The 13,258-nt window shown below is 37.9% G+C and overlaps 1 protein-coding gene across 3 annotated transcripts in view; it reads right to left on the reverse strand.

Moving 5' to 3' along the window:
• LOC130464089 (uncharacterized) overlaps positions 1-12,093 on the reverse strand; it is a 42,272-nt gene extending 30,179 nt beyond the window's left edge. For all 3 annotated transcript variants that reach the window (XM_056833490.1, XM_056833489.1, XM_056833491.1), the window contains exon 1: positions 11,762-12,093. In XM_056833490.1, the coding sequence (XP_056689468.1) occupies positions 11,762-11,779 (18 nt within the window). In that variant the 5' untranslated portion in view covers positions 11,780-12,093. The remainder of the gene's footprint in view (positions 1-11,761) is intronic.
• Between the last annotated feature and the right edge of the window lie 1,165 nt (positions 12,094-13,258).

Raw genomic sequence — 13,258 nt, forward strand, 5'->3', positions numbered from 1 at the left:
ATAGATATGCCCTGAGGTGGAAACATATTATTTAATTGGTAAAATGAGTGAAGTATTATCATTATTTTAGTCTGCTGTTTTTTTTTTTTTTTTGCCGTAAGCCGCGTATCTGTACACAAAAATGAAATTCCATGTTTTTTGTACGGCTATTTTTTCGGTACGCATGTTTGAATATGTGTTGTACCCCCCAAGTGTTCGTTATTTTTTCGTTATGTGCGGATAAAATGACGAGCACTTCTGAAAAGTTTAGGCAGGCAGAGAGTTTCAACGCCTAGGCTGGGGCGTCAAAGATTTCGGCGCCCAGCCCTGGGCGCTGAAAATGATTTCTGGGCGGTCGTTTTTGACGCTTTGCTTCTCATGTTCTTGCATTTATTTCTTTTCTCTTTGTTTTGTGCTTTGCTTTTTACTCGTATTAAAATCAATTTTGAGGCTATTCCGGAGGCTTTTTTGATTGTTAGCGTGAGATGCATTTTTGTCTGGATTAATTTTTTCTATTCGTGACTCGAAACGGTTTTGAGAATGGGGTTAGTGTGTGGAAGATATGAAGATCTTTGTGTAGGCTTTTGAGTGGCCTGAGGCGTGGGCTGGGAATGATGGTGTTCTATTTTATGGATGTATTTTATTTTGAGCAACATTTTGAATTTGATTTCCTTTTTGATTTCTTTGGGTTGCATGGGTTAGACCCTTATGTTGTGGCAATATGATAGTATGGCTTTCTTTGGGATTTTTTTTGATGAGTTTCGATGTCACGATTTCAAGACCGAGTGGGCCTTGTTATTTGGGCCTAGAGTGGGCGGCCCTTTTGTTTTTGTATTTGCAAGTACGTTTGGTGCTTATTTAGTGTTAGAATAAAAGTTTTTTAGGAGAAATCTTACGCCTTTATTAATTTGGAAAGTAAGGAAAACACACTGAAATAAAATTAACCTATATTCTAAGGGGTCTTAGGACCATCTAAAGCCTTTATTTTTTTTCTATCAATCTAAAGAACTACTAGGCGCTTTTTACTAAGGTGCTCTATATGGCTCAAGCCTTGGGTTTAGTCTCGTAAAACTTTGGTCCTTCACCGGTACTCATCTTGAATTCTATTCCTTTTGTGTTGACCCACTGACATGTCTTCACCCATCCGTTCTCGGCCTCTTCTAGTGTTGACGCAGGAGAGATTAACTGGGTTGGATCGAAACCTTCATCTTGTAAAGCTAGGGTAGTCATCACAGTCTCGTCCTCCATAGGCCTCGATTCGTTGAACAATGTCCATAGAGCCTGGTTGTCCAATATTTCAGCTGTTTTGGTCTTGGTGAGGTGGGGTGCCTCATCCAAGGTGTGGCAGTCATGGAGAATTTCAAATCCGGGTTTTAGCAAGCCATCCTGAACGAAGGGTTCAGGAAAATCACAGCATGGGTGTTCTTCTCCTTCCCGAACGAACATTCCGTTAAGGGTTATTTGATACGGGGGAAGGAGGGTGGTTTGTTTGGCCTTGTTAAGGCGTAGCCCAGACAAGCGGTCAGCAATATCTTCCTCCGTTGGTTCATAGCCTAGGCCAAAGGGAGTAGATTTGTTGGGTAAAGGATGGAACGTGCATTTCTTCTTCCTTATGCCCAATGGGGTTCCTGGGAAATAACCTTGAGCTAACAGCATTCTAGGGATGACTCGGGATGCGTGCGGGTCTAGGAATGCTGGATCATAGTCTTCGATGAACTGGATTGCTTCATCCATTTGAAACCCATAGAGGTCGTCTGCAGTTTCGGCCGTTCCAACCATAGTACAACTGATGTCGAGAGGAGGGGCGCGTATTTCGAGAATCACTCCGTTATGGTTAAGTTTAACCATTTGGTGCAGGGTAGAAGCCACACCTCCTAAGTCATGGAGCCAAGGTCGCCCCAAGAGGAGGTTGAAAGTGGGCTTGATGTCGATTATTTGAAACTCCGTGGTGCGTGCCACAGGCCCGGTTTGTATTGTAAGGTTGATCTTTCCCAACACAGGCCTTCGAGAGTTATCATAAGCTCGTACTCCTTGCGTGGAGGTTTGGAAGTCATCGTTTCCTAGCCCCAAGCAATGGGCGGTTCACAATGGGCAAACGTTAACTGCTAAACCATTATCTACGAGCTCTAGGGGGATGTTTTGTCCCTTGCATCCAACCACTAGATAGAGGGCTTTATTGTGGGCACCCCCCTCTTTGGGCAGGTCTTTGGCAGTAAAAATTATGGCCTTTTCTCCAGCATCTCTCGTGACGTGGTTAACCAATGAGTCAGGTGTGATATCCGTAGGCACTTAGATGAGGTCAAGTGAGCGAATAAGTTTTTCGCGATGCTCCTTCGAAGTACACATGAGATCCCAGATGGTAATCTCGGCCTTAGTTCTTTTTAGTTGCTTCAAGAGAGGATTTTCAATGACTTCTGCGACGGTGGTGTGCCGTCCATTCTCAGGAGTTTGTCTGACTGGGATATCGTCCATGGGAGGTGGGCGAATATCCGGTTGGTATATCCTTCCGGATCGGGTGAGATTGTCGACTTCGGGTTCCTAAGGGGTGGTGTCAATGAGAGCATACCCGGGCCAAGTTTCAGTAAAGAGGTCCTGGCCCGATACTTGAGATAGGTAGATATCTTCAGCATCATCATCCCACACACCGCACACTTCTCTCTCGATTCGATCCATAGGGACCACAACGAGTGGTGCTCCTTGGGGTGTAATGTACACCGTAGGGTCAAAGTTCTCATTTTTTGGTTGGTCGAGAGAGATGTGACAAGAGCCGAGTGGGCTCTTGTTGTTGTTGGGTTTGCCAACGTTAGGGAGAGGTATCACTTCATCCTCTATCATGTCCTGGATCGTGTTTTTTAGATTCCAGCAGTTTTCAGTGGCATGCCCATTTCCTTGATGGAATTTGCAGTAAGTACCTTCGACCCAATATTTGCTCTTGACAGGAGGGTCACGGGTGGGGCCTATAGGCCTCAACTTTCCTTGATTGGTTAGTCTTTCAAAGGCTTGTACCAAAGTTGACCCGAGTGGGGCAAACTTTCGATCTCGGACCCATCTTCCAGGGATTCTTCGGGCGGGAGTCTCTTCTACGGCATGAACTTCTTGGGCTTGGGATGTGTTGCCCCTGTTGTAGGCGTTGCTTTTGTATGCGGGCTTACTTTGTATTTTTTTTGCGAGGTCATCCTCGATATTTATTCCCACATCATAAACTCTTTTGAAAGTGTCAAGTCCCAGGTACCTAAGGTGTTGTCTGTAAGCCGGGTCTAGGTTGTCAATGAATTTTTGGACCAATTCTGTTTCGGGAGGCCTATTGATTAGTTGGGCCGCCTGGTCCCTCCATCTAGCAAAGTAGGTTGTGAAACCTTCATTTTTCTTTTGGAAGAGAACTTCCAGCTCGCGCATGGTGACTTGAAAATCCATGTTCGACGAGTATTGCTTGATGAAGACGTTGACAAAGTCTTCCCAAGTGGGGAAGAGCTTAGGGTCCTGGTGGTAGTACCATTTGAGCGGCACAGGTTCCAAGGACAAAGGAAAGGCAGGTAAATACATGGACTTGTCCACGCCTTTCAAGTTCATGGCATTCACAAAGCTCAATAGATGATCACGGGGATTATCCGTGGCTTTAAACTTTGGTAAGTCAGATGAACTAAACTTTTCTGGTAGTTTGCCAGGAAAAGGTTCAGGATCGAGGGAGAAGTACTTGCTTCCGATGGTTTGCTGTAGGACCATTTTTTCAATCCTCTTCTCGTTATCGAGGTCATTTTTGGCTTGCGCAGCCGCTAAGGCTTCGTTTTCCATTTTCAGTTGGCTCATAAGTTGGGTCATTTGGACCATCCGGTCTCGCAATTCTTCGATGGACATGTTTGAGGGTGCGAATCTAGGTTGGGGAAACGGAGATCCTTGAAATGAGGGATGACGGACGGAGCTTGGAGTCACTAAACCTGGTGTTGGTGATGTATCTTCGAGACGCACTAACCTTTGATTTCCAGATCGGCACCAAGTGGCAGGACCAGTCCTATGCATGAGATAAGCTAAAGTTTAGGCCCCAAAGTTTCAAGCATTACTTAGTCTAGACTTTTGACTCCCTCTATTGGTTTTTTCGCTCTTTCTTTTATTGGTACACTTTTTGGTTTTTTTCTTTTGGTCATTCTTTGGATTTTCGAAACACTTGCCCGTGTGACATTCATAGTTATTAGCATGTTCGGTTTTGATGCCGAGCATTGTCGTCGTAGGAGGCCTAACAACGACGCAAAGAGTTATTTATTTTTTATAAGTCGCTTTTAGAATCGAGTGCTTTTTCATACGCCCTCGTAGCAATTTTTTTCACGAAAAGTTTTTTAGCTACGTATTTTCTTCATGCGCCGGCACCGAGGCTGCTGCGCCTGACCAAAAGGCCAGGCAGCAACTTCAGCGCCCAGCGTAGGGCGTTAGAAATTTTGGCGCCCAGCCAGGGGCGTTGAAAATGCGTCCCTGGCTGGTTCTCGTTTTCTGTTTGCGTCTACTTTTTGTTTATGCGACTTTGATTTTGCGTGCTTGCCTAATAACGTCATTTACGCGTTGTGCGGCGTTTGTGGGATTCGTTACGGGCCAACCCGAGTGTCGCTTATTTTTGTGGCGATCGTTCGGGTTTGTGGAACATGTATTTTGGTATAACTCTTTGGCCAATTGGTTTATGAATGTTTGGGCAATTTTTAAGGTCGTTGGTTTTCTAACTTTGTTTGTCACACACAATCACATATTTCGCTACACATAACTAACATTACATCATGAGGCAATAATAATATGTCATGTAGTTTATGATAGACTTCTATGGGTAGTATTTGCGCCTGGCTTGGTACCGCTTCTATCGCAGATCCAACACATGCCCCGATCGAGGTAGTGCCTTCAACACACGAATTTCGCCCAAGAGGCCAATCACGATGTAAGCCAAGGGGGCATACACCAATGAGAGGGACCTAATGGGCGAGCGATTGGGTTTGGGACGGGTGTATTACTAGCGAAAGTGTCGAGTGGACAACATTCGAAGCGTATGCACCCCCCGGTTGGCGATGGGTATCCTTAGTCCAAACTCCCTGAGGGAGCCAAGATTCGTTATGCGGTTCTGCTCGTTCACATTAATATGCTGATTTTCAGGTCGTCCCAACTTGATGGGGAAATAAACTTGGGGGTAGGATCGTTTCACCCTTCGGCTATTTTGGTTACCTACAAGCACGAGTATTTCCTTCACTACCCCTAGTTGAGTCGCCACTGTGAGGGGGTCGAAAAAGCACGAGGCTAATGTGTGACCTCGTCCCTGGTGGGTGTGACGTTTCTTTTTGTCAAATCAAGTGTAATTGGATTTCCCGTGAGTTTACACCCAATTGACTAGTAATATAGGAGTCGCCATTCAGTTTTTAACGACAATGAGAAAAACTGACAAAACCCAGTTATCGTGACATAAAGGGAGTGCAATTATATTTGACCACGACGGCCATAGGTTCCCTTGTGATCCCTGGTGTGGGGATCTCTCAACGTACACCCGCAGGGTAGAGATTGAGGGTTCGGGGGACTGTAATTACCGAGAGGAGTACTCGCTCGTCGATAACTCCAGAGGCAGGATATCCTTACTAGCTTATAGCATAAATAATTGAAGGGACATGCGTTAACTATTAAACTAATCTGAGTTGATTTTAACAATATGCAACACATAATACTAGATCGATCGCGATTATCTGACTTAGATTTCTTTAAGGGACCTAGCATGATAGTTCAATTTCCCAAGATATTATCTTTATTAGGCGTGGTAGGGCAATCAGATTTAATTAGTTTAACAGTTTATAAAAGGGCGAGGAAAGCGATTAAATCATGGAAAACGGACACATTACGACGCACCCTTGAGAGGTGCGTCACGGTTCTCAGAAAACTAACCACTTTGACTTTGCTATTTCTCCTTTTATTTAACGAATCTCAAGTTACGGGCTTAATTCTTCAGCTACAAGGGACAGGATACGTTATGTTCGATTTTTGGATCGATTGCGAGAGAACGCGGGATCAATTTCGCAGCGTGAGGCTTAGGCTTAGGGGTTGGAGTCAATACTCAGAATATGAATTGTGTATTTTTCACGTCGAATTTGGGGCTATATTTATAGAAAAGAGTTCGTGGAAAGATAGAATTTTAGAACTCTAATCCATGAAGAATTAGGAAAGAACACGTCCCAGGTAATTTCAGCGCCCAGGGCTGGGCGCCGAAGATTTCGGCGCCCAGAGCCGGAAGTTGAAAATAGGGTCTGGGCCGTTTTCTTTGTCAGATTTGGACTCTTAGAATCTGGAGTGTTTGAGACTTATTAGAGTCTTTTAGCGCGTATTAACTTTATGACGGAATGCGTCTGGGCACGTTACGAGCTCTAGGCTCGTTAGGATTTTAATTAATACGTAACTCTTATTTTCGAATCATATTGGGAATAGGATTCCTCTTGTAATTTCTATCTCATTTAGGATTTATGTTGGAGTGCAACACCTAATTCTGACAGGTTTCTATCTTTTATGACTTGCCACTTTTAACAACTACCCATTACGGTAGTTACTATTTTTAGCAGGTTTCCATAAATAGCAGGTCTCTATAAATAGCAAGTTTCGGGTGAAATGAAAAGGGTGATTGAGATTCGTTATTTTATAGGAGATGCGTTGTCAAGTGGAGATTTATGTTCTCATCATCGAACCTTCCCTTTCGGGAATGGGGACAAAAGTAGGTGTCTACAATGCGATGTAGGTTTGAATTAGATTATGTTTGAATTTTATTATGTATACATATATAGGAAATCCTCTATATAAGTTAGTAAAATTATTGCTAGTAAAAATAATGATGAATCTTTTAATTCTTTATGTATATTTCCATATTAGTTTTTGTTACCATAAAATACAGTAAGTTTAACATATATTACGTGATACTATTGGATTTTGAAATATTGGTTACTTTAATTTTTTTAACTTAATTATTTATATTAAAAAAGAGGTCAAACAATGAGTGACATTTGTCATCACCACATTGATTTCCTCTCTTTTAGTACACCCTCCGTCCCAAAATAGTCGTTACACTTACCTTTGCACAAAGTTGTAGGTGATAAGTGGTTGTTTGGTTATCAATTGTTATTTTATTGAAAAAGTGGATGTAATAGGAGTTAGTGGAGTATTTTTTTAATTGAATGAGAGATGGGGTGGGGACAAAAAAAATTAGTGGGAAGAGAGAGACAATATAATAATTGTGGGGTCATTCCTTATTTAGAAGTGTAACAACTAATCTGGGACGGACGAAAAGGAAAGTGTAACAACTAATCTGGGACGGATAGAGTATATTATATAGATTGTGATTTTGTAAAGATTGGAAATTTTATTATCGATCTTAAAATTTCCAATCTTTGTACAGAGTACGTAGTACCTTCACTGTTTATACCCTGTTTGTATTACGTACTCTGTACAAAGAAGGGAAAGAAAGGTAAGGGAAGAGAAACGAAAGAAAATAAACAATATTTTCCCATGATTGGTTTGACGTAAAAAAAATGATAGAAAATTAGGAATCTCATGTTTGGTACAATATTAATAAAGGAAGGTTAAGAGACCGGAAGTGAAAGTTAAAAAAAATTAAAAAAATTAAAATACAACGAATTTTTTTTTGGTAGATTTTAGTTTTCTCTTTCCTTCCAAATTCCTTCAATTTTGGGAGGAAAGGAAAGTGAAACTTTTACTAAATGGTCTTTCCTTCCAAAAAAGTTATCTTAAGCCACCAAAGTAGATATATAAGTCTATATTCAAAAAAAAAAAAGTAGATATATAAGTCTCCAAAAGGCACAAAAGTAAAAGTTAGTATGTATTGAACATCAAAGTAGAAATAGAAAGCTTTAAAAAACACCAAAGTGAATTAGGGTATTTATAACACACCAAACAAAAATGAAGGGATTAAAAAACACTTAATTCATATTCTAATTAAAATCTAAATTTTTAAATAAAAAAATAGTTTTTAAAATAAACAAAATTAAATTTGTAAAATTCACGTGAAGCAAATGGGTACACATGACGTAGTGCAGTTCAAGATGAAGTTAGAATGCCCTAAATCATGGATGATGATAGCAAGTCAAAGGTGGAAATAATGAATATTGTGAACGATAAACATTGTACTTTTTAATCTTTGACATTATATTGTCAATTGCAATTTGTTTTAAAATACTTTGTGGAATATAAGAAGTATTGATTTGATCAAGTTACCAGTTCTCTTCTTAGTCGGCAGTGTTTCTTGCCAAATATGGCGGTGTGCTTTTTTACGTAGTTGTTTATATGTAATTCTGATACTATTTAATTTGGATTTACATGTTGAAACTTTTTTTGTTTCTCACATTTTCTTGTAACTGATGTACTTTGTAAGTGCTTCTTTATTTTCTTTTGTTTTTTAGAATAGCTTTTTTTTGTTTAGTTTAGGTAATCAGTGGGTCAGGCTTCGAGCTATGGTTTCTCGGTGAGATTGAAGGATTTACATCACTCGGCTAATCATTTACCATTGTGTAGTCTATTCACCAAGTTTTTCTTGGAACCGAGATTGGGTAGTTTGAGCTGAGGTTAGAGTGTAGTTCGTACATATGTTCTTTACAATTTCATTTCTTTATCACAGAGTCATTGTATTTTATCTGAAAGGGTGGGTCATCCGAAAATGTGTGCTAGGTAGTCTGCCAACTTCGTTTCCTTATAAATAAATAAAAATATTAACGTATTGACTCGTCGGGTGTGAATGATTATTGCTTATTGTTCATTGAGTGAACATTTTGTTCTTAGAAAATAAAACCTTTTTTTTCTAAAAAAATTAACGAGTACCTTTGTTTATTATAAAAAAAACCTATTTTTATATTTAAATTTTTAGATTTTAATTAAAAAATTATTTAAGTGGTTTTTAAATACCTTCTTTTTTGTTTGGTGTATTATAAACACTCTAATTCACTTTGATGTTTTTCAAACATTTACATTTCTACTTGGTGTAACTTTTACTTTGGTGTTTTTAAAGACATGTCTACTTGGGTGGCTAAAAAAAACATTTTTATTTTCCTTCCACTTTCCATGTAATATAATTATTTAAAACCAAACATATGAAATGTTACTTTTCTTATCATTTCTTTTGTTTTCCATCAAATTCCTCCCGGCCAAATAAATCCGGAATAATAATTGCAACCAAAATCTTCATGCCATTACCGGTATTTCCAATATTGTTGATAGCATAAAGTTAATTGTAAAGCACATAATTATACAAATTATAGGCAAGAAAGTTTGTATAAAAGATAAGAGAGCGGGCTTTAAAATAGTAGGCCAGTAATTAAGGAACTGTTTTTTCTTTAGCGAGTACTCCCTTTGTTCCATAATAATGTTCTAGTTCAGGTTTCGACATTATTAATAGTTGAAGAGCATCTTTAAAAATCTTTCCAATATATAAGTAAAAACATATTCATATAGGGCTTTTTGTTTGATTCTTCTCAATTAATACTTTAATCCTTAACCCCTATGAACAGTAATACCATTCAACTTTATCTTTTATTCTTTTTTCTAATAAGTAAGATATATTGAAACTCTCATCAAAAGCTATACAAACTAAGCCTAACTTCTAGGGAGCAAACCATCTAGGATGGACTCCTCCACTAGAAGAAAGGACACAACTACACTATCTAGCAACTCAAAAGAAAAAGCCAAGGAATTACAAATTTCTAAACCAGTCACTATCTTTAATACTCACCTTCTTAGGAAAAACACTATATACTTTATCTTTCACTATGTTTTGTACCTTCTTTACAGTGTGCTCAACCATATGTACTCTTTGGGACCAAAAAGCATCGTTCCTTGTCCTCCATTATTCTTTTTTTTTTTTTTTTATATATGTTGAGTGTTATGGAAGAATCAGCCAAATAGTTAATATCATAATTATTTACCTAACAACCTCCTCCAATTCTATCTGTAGTTCATTAATTGGTACATCATACAACTCTGTATTATATAAGAATTGAATTTATATGTTTTAAATAATTGGAGTTAATTGCACTTCGATTGAATATAGGACTATGGTTTGGGTAGTTATATAATTATACTGCCAGATTTCTGTAAAGAATGATTGAATCGCCCAAATAATTTATACGGAGTATTACTTAGGGTAAGCTTTCAACAACTTTGTGTGTAACATAGTTTCCTTTTCATGTTGGACTATCCCCACCAATAGAGTATGACTTCAAACCTACTTTACCACATTATAATATTATATACGAAGTATATATATACAATATATAAATAAAAAAATGGTTGTGGCCGGCCCAGACCGTGTTTCGTGCCGAGCTCACGTGCCTAATTGGGGACTGAATGGGTTTGACAACATTTGTTACGTATCGTGTCGGCCATGCTCAAAATTTTAAAAAATGTGGCACATGCACTACCCAAGCCCACGTACACTCGTGTCAGGTCGGGTCGTAGTGCTTAAGCCTGATTTCACTCAATTTAACGTGTTTTGTCGCATACCGCACGCACAACTCGCTTCCAACCACTAGTAATATCATAATTTTATAAATTTTAATATTGTGTCATATAAAATGTGCATTAGGAAACGTGAAAAAAGAAACTGAAACATCATTGCGGAAGCGAAAGAAACAGTTGTTATCAGGGTTGATGTGAGCCGCCTTGGTGACCGGTGAGTTTGTAGCTGGCGCAGAAGTAAATTTGTTGGAAATTCACTAATATGATACACTTTTTCAAAAAAATTACCTTATAAGTGTTTTTATTTAAAACAACTATGCAGTGAATTAGACCACTAGAAATCGTGTGAGGTGGACTCCATTGACGGAAAACTTGCTCACCCGCGGTCTATGGGGGTTGATTGTAGCCCTGATTTGGTGAATATATATTACGTAGTACATTTTTTACCAAATAAAGTAAAATTTCTTCGGCACGTGTTTCTAGGAAGATGTTTGTGAGAGGGTAAATGAATGCATTTGTCAAAACAATTTAAAGGCTGATCACTGGGATCTGTTAGTTTTACAAATACAGAGTACTACGTATGATGTTTCGGGTAAAAATTAAAGGTTTACAAAGTCAGTTCAATTGAGGAGGCTTATCCTTCAATATCCGAAATACATCATTTGTACCCAAAAGAAAAATAATAATAATAATAATAATAATAAGAATAATAAAAAACCGGAATACGAAACACCTCGTTTTCTATCTAATTAACCATATCAAAAGCATGGTTTCTTATGTTAAGAGATCACCAAGATATAAATCATACATTTTCTGGTCTCTTAGGCCTATTTAAATAGTATGGTTTCTTAGCTCATTTTTGTATTAGTGTATAGTCTTGATTCGGGGAATATAAATTTACATTTTACCAAAAAAAACTACTCCGTAGATGTTTGGGAGGGTAAGAAGTGGACAAATTTATCAAAATCATTTAAAGGCCGATAACAGGGTATGTTAGTTTTGTAAATATAGATTACTTCCTCCGTGCCTTTTTTTATTGCCCATTTTTCTTTTAGGGACGTTCCATTAAGTTTGTCTCATGCCTTAAATTTTAATAAAGTGCAGTATGCTCTATGAGGCAATAAAAAAGGGACGGAGGGAGTATAAAATAATTGGTTTGGGGTAAAAGGCAACCATAAACTGGTAAACTTGTTGGTTAGTTTCATTACCTGGTAGGCTCTCCAGTATAGTTGTAAAAGTTACTAAAATGGGAGATGTACCTAAAAATATGCGGCAACAAGTAATAATCATAATTCCTTAAAAACTACGGAGGAATTACCTGGTAGGCTGACCACATAAAAAGATCATTGAGTCGAAAATACTGGATCTTATTGAAATTGGATGTTGAAGTAGTTGTTGATGACCTTCACGATTGACCAACAAACGTGATTGTTTAAGATCTAAAATTAATTTCTTGAGCTCTTCACTTTGGATAACATGACCAAATATTTCTAATGATTGATATTTTTTGTTTTCAATTCCTACATTTTCAACAAACTCCCAATCTTGTTCTTTGACAAGGGGAGAATGAATACCCTTAAACTTCACTACTCTTATTTGATCTAATCCACCGAATCGGATGAAAAGGTTGGAGTCTGTTAATTTTAGAGATTTCATGGCTTTGCCCCAGTTGGACCATATGAATTGATTATATTTTTCCTTTAAAAAACTAGAACTTTTTTAAGTAAATTATTTATTATATATAAAAAAAAAACCATGCCAAAAGAAAAATAGACGTTATAAAATCATTAGACGTTATAAAAAGGCAAATTTGTCAAAAACTACCTTATAAAATATGATTTTTGCGAAAAACTACCTTATAAAAAAAATGTTGTAATAAACTACCTTATAAAATTTTTATGTTGTAAGATACTACCTTTGGCCATATTATGAGCATTAATTTAAAATTACGACGTTGACTTTACTAGGTGCATATTACGCGACATCTAACGGGAAAGACGTAATTAAATGGCACGTGACATATATATGGTAAAGTCAATCCCGAAATTTCGATCAAACGTTCATAATTCGGGAAAAGGTAGTATCTTACAACATAAATTTTTTATAAGGTAGTTTATTACAACATTTTTTTTATAAGGTAGTTTTTCGCAAAAATCATATTTTATAAGGTAGTTTTTGACAAATTTGCCTAATAAAAACCAAGAAAAGCCACTAATGATTTTATAACGTCTATTTTTCTTTTGGCATGGTTTTTTTTTTATATATAATAAATAATTTACTTAAAAAAGTTCTAGTTTTTTAAAGGAAAAATATAATCAATTCATATGGTCCAACTGGGGCTTGCGGAGTATTTATTTTCAACGTACGCGGCTTCACTACATGCAAGTTGTTTTAAGTTAAGACTTAAGATTTGAAGTTTATCTGGCTCTCATATTCTTAAGATCATACATATAATTTTATGGGTTAGTGTTATGTGTGCCTCGAATCTTCCTTAAAGGATGTTAGGGTGTTATAGTGGAAGGTCTGACTTCAAATGGACATATCTCATGATCTACTCATTAGATTGAGTTGATTCAAGTTGGAGGTGAAAGCTTGGCTCAATAGCTTTCCAACGCCTGGTCATAAGCTCATTTTGGATGAGAAATGAGGGAGTTATGACTGTTTTACGAGAAGCTGTCATGCAGCAGGGGAAGTTCGGCCGAACCTGCTGGAAGTTCGGCCGAACTTTTAGGTGGTTCGGCCGAACCTGAAGTCAGTAGCTGTGATTTTGGAGGTTCGCCCGAACTTTGGGTAAGTTCGGCCGAACTCTTAGAAT

This window comes from Spinacia oleracea, chromosome 6 (assembly GCF_020520425.1).
Source record: "Spinacia oleracea cultivar Varoflay chromosome 6, BTI_SOV_V1, whole genome shotgun sequence".
Classification (NCBI taxonomy): Eukaryota; Viridiplantae; Streptophyta; class Magnoliopsida; order Caryophyllales; family Amaranthaceae; genus Spinacia; species Spinacia oleracea.